At 49.1% G+C, this 7,831-nt stretch overlaps 1 protein-coding gene across 2 annotated transcripts; it reads left to right on the top strand.

Moving 5' to 3' along the window:
• Window positions 1–520: 520 nt before the first annotated feature.
• On the top strand, window positions 521–7,229 carry LOC129387581 (uncharacterized). 2 transcript variants are annotated; one of them, XM_055076661.1, is made up of 4 exons: window positions 521–901; window positions 4,579–4,896; window positions 6,383–6,559; window positions 6,701–7,229. In XM_055076661.1, the coding sequence occupies exons 2-4, from the start codon at window positions 4,615–4,617 to the stop codon at window positions 6,923–6,925; spliced, it is 684 nt and encodes a 227-aa protein (XP_054932636.1). In that variant the 5' UTR covers window positions 521–901; window positions 4,579–4,614; the 3' UTR covers window positions 6,926–7,229. The 2 variants fall into 2 exon arrangements, with proteins under 2 accessions (XP_054932636.1, XP_054932635.1); XM_055076660.2 differs by lacking the exon at window positions 521–901 and having other exon boundaries at window positions 4,269–4,896.
• The last annotated feature ends 602 nt before the right edge of the window (window positions 7,230–7,831 follow it).

Raw genomic sequence — 7,831 nt, 5'->3', positions numbered from 1 at the left:
AACTGTTTCCTCCTCTCGCTAGGCTGTGTTGCGGCGCCGATGTTCGCACGTGAAGTTTGAACGTTGGTTGCCCATTGCACGCAAAGTTACACACGCATACATGAAGACACACTACCGGATACAAGCCTCCCTAGATGTAGAGCTGCATTCTGCTCGGAAAGCTGATTTCCGAAACTGGGGCGCGTACGTGTCGTTACTGCCACAAAAGGAACCTTGGGCGTCTTATGTATAAAAAAATATATTAAGAAGAATGCATCCGCGATGCTTCACTTTCATTGTATTTATTTGGAACTGCGTTCTAGAGTCCATCTTTTGCGATTGTGTGGTAGCCCTTTCCAGTGCATAGCACATCAAATCAAATCAAACTTATTTCGCGTCACAGCGATTATAGAGGCGCATAGAAAATGTCTCTACAAAGGCTAAACGACAGGTCTGTGCTCCTTATATGCATACAGTTGGCATTTTGTGCTACATACATAAAAAGCAGTAATTAAACATGACGGCAAGAAAAGGTTGGAAAACTAAACAAAAGTGCGCGTGCAACTTACTTCCTTTCGTACTATAGTGCTCGGGCTAACGCTTGTACACGTTGGTCAATCTTTCACGTTTGTGTGTGGTTTCGCATCCGTCCCTCTATATCTATGTAGCGGTATCTTTGTTCTGTAAAGGGAAAGCCAAAGAGAAATTGCGGCGTTAACTCAGTGCTTTGTCAGCTAGTAACTAGCCAGCGTCATTAGGGTTGTGACGCCCTCGTTGCCTGGCAGATCCGGCGCTGGCTCCCCGAGCCCCCGCCGACCAGAGCGGCCTTGTTCGTCTGGGGGTGCATCGCATCTGGTACCCCGGCGGCCAGGTGCCTATCGAGGTCAAGCTCAAGCCGAGGGATGACTCGCGGTCGTACGTGGTAAGCTACCGCGCTTGGTCAGTACACGATGACACCTATCGGAAGAAGACGGAAGATAAATTTTGCAGTATTCATTAAAATGGAGCATTGCGCGTTATCTTCGATCGCTACGAGTCTCGTTCATCTATAACAGAGCTTTGTCGCTTAACCAGCTGGCCGCCTTAAGCGCACGAAGAAAAGTCAGCGGTTTCAAGACGTTCTTTTTTTTTTTTTTAACGCTCGCAAATGGTCACATTGGCCTAGGCATTAACGAATACGCATATCAGCCATATTCCTAGCAAACGCACGTCAACAAGATGTTCTAGGAATAGTTTTGCTGCAGGGTTATAGGTTAAATACGTTTTCTTTCTTGTATTTTTTTCTTCTTTTTTTCTCTTCTTTTTTTTTTTTTTTTTTTCAGGGAGAGTTGCCGAATGGAATAAACTGCGTGTTGATATTGTAAACGTGGGTACTACGGGTGAACTTAAGCCTAGAATTGTATATGTATTCCTTAGAGCGGATAAAGTGTAAAATGTCGCATTTTGATTGTTCTCTTTCTTCTGCCTTTTTATCCGAAATGTCTGATTTCGGCTTGATTACTAAGCACGAGTTATACTCATTCGCGCTGATTCATCACGGTGCTCAGGTATGGTTGTGTTTTTCATTGCTTTTATTAAATCGCTTCTTGCTTTCCTTGCGATAACGTTGTCGGTGTATTTTAATTTCTTTTCTTTATGTAATAATGCAACAGCCGCATTGGCCCTTGAGAATGCGACCGGCAGTTTCTTCTGATAAATAAGTAAATAAATAAAATGTCGGAAAGAACCGGTAGTCTCATCGCAGTCGCTGTTGTCATGGCGGGCGTCTTACCCTATTCATAAACCGTATGCCCCGCATTCCCTGCATCCGATAATCCAGTATGATCTGATTGAATCCTATGTTAATCTACTATGATCTTGTGATGTTACTAGATTTTGAATATGCCATTTTTCCTCTCTCTCTCTCTGTTGCAGCTACTTCGTAATAGTTCGGCTACCTATGTTTTTTTTTTCTCAATCGATAGACATTGCAGCCTTTCAGTGTGAACGAAACTGACCACGATGATCACACTACCACGATCGTAGAAGCGAATAAAATGCTTATCGCCCCTGTCATTGAACAACATAGTAAGGTAGACACGTTATAGTGGTATTAGTAGGCACCCACTCCAGTCTTATTGTGGCTCGTCTGCACTAATTTTTAATGTTTGGTTTGGGGACGAAAGAATAGTTTACAATTTGAATTCAGCATGTGTGACTTATCAAACAATCGGTACATATAGGATAAGTAACAGAAACCAGTGTCTAATCGGCCTAATGAGAATAAACAAAATTTTAAGTGCACTCGTTAGTCGGGTCAGTTGATGCAGGGAAATGGAGCTTGGATGTCTTAGCAATGTTTCTTCATCCCCTGTAGTAAACTTGATTATTACGATGACGACGATAGTAATTTTTCAATCGTCTAACCTGGTACTTATTCAAAACAAGTTAGGGAATTGTGTGGCGTGGGCGCGGCATCACTTCGCTGCACTGGCATTAGGCCGATTCTTTAGACTGATTTAGACCGATTTAGACCGAGCGCTGTTGTCTAGCAATACGAAGCCAGGTGAATCTAGATGATAGTGTGATGGTGAAGACGTCGTTGACCTGGTGCAATGCAACGGGGGACAAAAACAACGTAGACAAAGAAAGTCACTTTCGCTCGACAGGTGAAGCATTGATTGCGATAGCAAATTATTAGACAGCTATATACGAAGTAAGTTTAGTCGTTTTATCATGCTGTGAACATTCGCTTAATGACTAAATTAACCAGCATGTTGTCACACGTGCACAGGTGAACGAACACATCTCACTCGATGACGGTATACACTCGCTGTCAGGACGCTAGCATGATGAAGAGCGACAACAGCATCGAGCGAATTCCCGTCTGTGCTGCCTCTCGCTCCAACGCGAGCTATGCGCGCGAGAACACAGCGCACACGAAGCCATCAGCTATCTAAGGTCGGCTAGCCTTCGAACCCAGTGCAGATTGCCTCCAAGATATGACGCACGCGGCGGCGCTCAGCCCTCACATCTGGAGACATAGTGATAGTGATCTAAAGAAAGGAAAGACGCTTGATTGTGCAACCCGTGAGGGAGCACGGCTTCGAGGAGGAGATGCTCACTAGCCTGCCCTTTCCCCACTCCCCTCCTATCGTGCGCACATCTCCACACTTCTCCCCTTGGCGCGCATAAGAAGACGGCGCGCACCCTCCCCGCCTTCCTTCCTTGCGAGTGCGAGAAGACACCGACGCCTCAAGCCGCCATCCTTCTCGGCTCGCCCTCGTAAGCTTTCCCTCGCGCGCCTACAGCATATGACGCGCGAAGGCGATGCTATCGCGCTTAAACTTGTCGCGGAACATTACGGCGACGGCGGAAACGTCCCTGGAGTGTCCATACATTTGCTATCCCTATAAAGTGAAGCATGTTCACCCGAAGGGCGACACGGCCATGCGATAGCGAGCTTTAGCGTTGCTATAAGAATACGACGGGGCGACGTGTTGGCGCGGCAGAGCACGCAGTACAACTGCTTCTGCGCAACAAATACAGCGCCCCAGAAGTTAGTTAGGCGTCGAAGTACCCACAGTATGCCTCGACAGTACCGCACCCCTACGCTGACGTAGTGGACCTGGTGTTACTCCGATGCACCATACGCTGACGTGATGAGGGGCGGCCACCTCAACGGTGCACGAGATGCTACCAAAAGAAAAATAGTTAACATTTATTGCTTGAAGTGTACCACTCGCGGTCTGCACGCAGCTGCTCAGTGGGAACGCTAGTGTTTGCGCGCGCAACGCTCATTCCAGTAACGGGAGGCACAGCGCGCTGTTCTGCAGGGACGAGATCGCCCAAGCACCGCCGCCGAGCATCTCGCTTTCCGAACGTTCACTCGCGCTGCCGTGATTGGCCGGCGCCGCGCATTCGCCAGCGGTCGTTTGCACGGCAATGCGGGAGCGAAAATGGAATTGCGTCTACTCAGTGCGTCACGGCAAAGCCAACGTTCGGAAAGCGAGATGCTTGCGCGATTTCGCCCCCTACCTCTGATTGGGCGAAACGGGAGGGATTGAGTGAAGGCGTAAGGTTAAGTGCGCGACAGGTGCTGGTTCGGTGCGCGAGACGTGCCAACCGCCCAGCGCGTCTCACGGATCCCTGGATATCTTCTAACCCTCCACATGCGAGCCGCGCGGGGCTTCGCGGATACCTTGGCAGCGTGGCGGTGCGGATGGCGAGAACGAGCCTTCCCATATAACATGTATACCGCAATAATATTTTAGGCCGTTCATTAGCTAAATTTGAGCCTACTTATTGCAAAAGTGAATCCTAAAGGTAGTATTCACGAAAATTCAATAGGTCGCCGACGAGTAAATGAAGATGGCAGGAGAATAAAAATTGCTGTCGGCGAGCTGAGCTCGTTATGGTGACAGGCCGTTATTGCCAGAAAAGCGCGCACGAACCGAGCCCGTCCATTGCACTTGAAGGGGCTAAATGACCCGACATAGTTCGAGTAAGCGTGCTATTCTATATTCATTTTATTCCATTCTACTGGAAAGCAGGCCGCAGGATATTCGATTTCGGACAGAGTGTTCCAGAGCCAGCCGTTCTTGGTTCCCGCACCTGCAGGTGGTGATCGCGAAGACGGTACCGGACTTGAATAACATGACAAAGGGAGGCGCAGGGGACGCGCGTCCAGGAGGCCGACCGGAGCCCGTCGGTGGTCGTGGTGCTGTGGCGGTACCGCGAACCCAATCCATGTACACGTACCGCGTGCCAGCCCCGTACCTGCCCACAGAGCCGCGTCACCTGTTCGTCACGGTCCTCATGCTGTCGCCCGGACCTGGCGTCGACCTGCGTGTCTACCGGCGTTACAAGCTGATCGCCGTCATCGGAGACTGCCGCTTCCTGGAGGAAGAGGAGTACGACAAGTCACAAAATTGCAAGGTGAGCGATACGCCACTCTGCTGACGCATGCTGCAGCCTCCAGAAGCCTTAACGGGCCCCTCACCGGACGTCGTCGGAAAGTTAAGCGATACGCTAGTAGTTGTAAAGGTTCTTGCGGTGAAGATTCTGCCACAATAACGTTTAACAAGAGTTCCGTAGTAGCCGAAACAGAGGCAAATGAAATGTCGTAAAGCAACGGCGAGAAAACGTGAGCTACCCTCTCCACACCAGAAGCTTTCCCGTAGCTTTGACAAACGCTTGCAACAGGGATGGTGCTAGGATTTTTTTTTTTTTTTTTTGTGGGTGAGCCGAGCATGATTCTTCATTACCGTTTGGGGAGGGGGTGGGGGTGCAGGAGGGCATTGAATTGGTTGACATTTCGTGGTGGTAGAATAAGAGCGATGGCAGGGCAGAAATAAATATCGGGGGGTCGGCCGCCACCCTTCGCCCCCCTTTATAGCCGCCCTTAGTTTGCAAGCGACATTGCATAACCCTTTTACTGCTCTACTACCTGGCTTTTCTTGCAAATATGATGGGTGGCTGGGAGAGCCCTTCCACTAGTGCGCCTTCCCGTAAACACCAAAAGTGACTCATGTCAATATTATCTTATGTTGCCATGAATCTTTACGTGAATTGAAACAAAAGCCAGAGAGGTCTTTCAAGGTGGCTTTATTGAGAATATTTCTATAATGGTATTAGCATTCTTTGGGTACTTTTTACCCCGTTTGCGTTATGTATCCGTATATCTAAGTATCTATGTCTGCGCCTAACCTCTTTCCTGCCTAACATCTTTCCTGCCAAATTGGGTCACTGGGTTGTCTATAGTCACATGGATACAGCGTCTAGCTGCTGTGCTGAGGGAACCGCGTTGAAGACTAGCCGCTGGACCAACTTTGGTCACTGGGTACGTGGTGCTCTTCAATGAACCTCTTTAATGCCAACTTGGTTCACAGAGTATGTGCCTCTATGTATGCGCCACTGTTCAATGGAGAAAACAATAAAAAGTTTGCCCGGGCAGGGCGCAAACGAACGAAAAGATTTTTTGAATATATATCCACACACGCGCCACGCGCGGACTTCACGGCGGCACCGCCAGATGGCGCAGCACGTGCAGAGTGAAGCGCGAGAGAGGAACCCTGCTGCACACCCGCCTAATACATGACGCTTCTCTGCGGCGGCAATGCGGTGTGTCGCTGCCATGCTTCAGTGTTAATCGCATTAACGTCGGCACTCATCGTGAGATGGTTTCCACCGACGTTTTTTCTCTATATCGATCTTTCTTTCTTCTTTTATTTTGTTTGTGTGGACAGTCCACCCCATACTAAACGTCTCTTAGCTAATAGCTATCGCCTGAAGAAGAGGCGACACATTAAATGGAGGAATGCTTTAAGTCCACAGCGTTTATAGTAACGCAGCACTCGGCATAGCTTGAACGCGTGTGACAGTGGTTAATGAAGGATGAGCGCGTTCGCCTCTGCTCTCGCAGAGTGCCATGGTGGCGGGTCGCACCGAGGTGTTGTGCGTGTGCAAGGAGGACGTGAGTACGACCAGGCAGCGTCCGGCACCGCCTGTGCCGGCGTTCACCACGCCCACGACACCGAAGCTGCAGCTGCGCGAGAAGTTCAAGCCGCGCAAGACGTTAGAGAGAAGGCTCTTCCAGCTGGTATGCATGCGCCGTGTCACTACTGACGTGCATGCATTCGCCTGAACGCGGAGAGGCTTTTTTTTTTTTTTTTTTTTTACCAGCCTCACATGCTCTGTTGGTGTCATCTCTAGTTTTCACGCGGGTTTCGTTTCGCGCCAGCCAACCCTGACGCCCATCAGCAACTGTACGCTGGCCCAGAGGACCTACTTCCACCGGCTGCTCCAGAGGGAATATCCACTGGACAACATAACCGGTGAGCACTTGACGTCACATAGGCAGCACGGAGGCGGTTATAACGTCTTCGTTTCAACGTTGGCCTCAGGCACTGCATGCCTGTTCAGATTTATTGCGTACAAAATATATGATCTATGCCAGACTCGATGATGTAAGAGAGAAGCGATTTAGGGTGAGGATCGTAAAACCCATGCTCTAATGCCGTCCGGTTCATTGGGCAATACGTGTGGTCCAGGAGCATATGTCTTGTTCGGACGCGTCTGTCGCGCCGGAGCATTCCATACGCGCGGCACATTTTTCGTTGTTCAGCGGAAAATACAGTACAAACCTGAGGAAACTACAGCACCAGAAGTTGCACCGCGAGCCTTCTCCGTTTCTTCGTATACGCTTGTGCGCAGTGGTTACATATATTTGACATGAGATCACACAAAAAGAGAAAGAGCAAATACATTTGTTAAGAAATCAATACGCTAGTTTCTGCAAACATGTGAGGTTAAAATTCTTTGGGCGCTCAATACACGCCAATCTCCAAACTAGCTACAGCATTCCCACCAAAATGTCCCCGAAAGGTCCCGTCTGCGAAGGGACGTCTCTGTTGAGTGGACATAATGTACGTAACCGAGACGCATACCGCCTTCACAATGCATAAAATGCATTGTTAAGGAATGCATAAAAGCCGGAGTTCAACTTTTTCACCTTGTGCAAAAGAATAGACAGTTGGGCGAGTTGGTACGGTAACATGATTTTGGCTTCTAGCGCGAAGTGGAACACGGACACAGAAAGGAGCAGACAGGACGAGCGCTAGCGCTCGTCTTGTCTGCTTCTTTCTGTGTCCGTGTTTCACTTCGCGCTAGAAGCCAAAATCATGTTTTTCACCTTCTTTCATTTTTGTGTGATAAGAACGAGCGCAGCGAGTTCAAAAATCTCCAGCAGTATATACGTCCGAGAAATGGCAATTAATACGCACAATCCACTTTCTCGAGCGTAGAATTGAACCGCGTGGTGCGGGGAGTGTCGCTGGGACTTCGTGAAACGAACGCATCCAGCAGTGTGGCG

Source organism: Dermacentor andersoni, chromosome 2, assembly GCF_023375885.2.
Source record: "Dermacentor andersoni chromosome 2, qqDerAnde1_hic_scaffold, whole genome shotgun sequence".
Lineage (NCBI taxonomy): Eukaryota > Metazoa > Arthropoda > Arachnida > Ixodida > Ixodidae > Dermacentor > Dermacentor andersoni.
This window is presented reverse-complemented; position numbering and strand designations above follow the sequence as displayed.

Excerpts from the sequence above, each read along its gene's own strand:
- LOC129387581 (XM_055076660.2), top strand. The coding sequence starts at position 4,444 with ATGACCCGACATAGTTCGAGTAAGCGTGCTATTCTATATTCATTTTAT. Across the intron at positions 4,897-6,382 it reads ACAAGTCACAAAATTGCAAG|AGTGCCATGGTGGCGGGTCG; the intron begins GTGAGCGATACG and ends CTGCTCTCGCAG. Across the intron at positions 6,560-6,700 it reads AGAGAAGGCTCTTCCAGCTG|CCAACCCTGACGCCCATCAG; the intron begins GTATGCATGCGC and ends GTTTCGCGCCAG.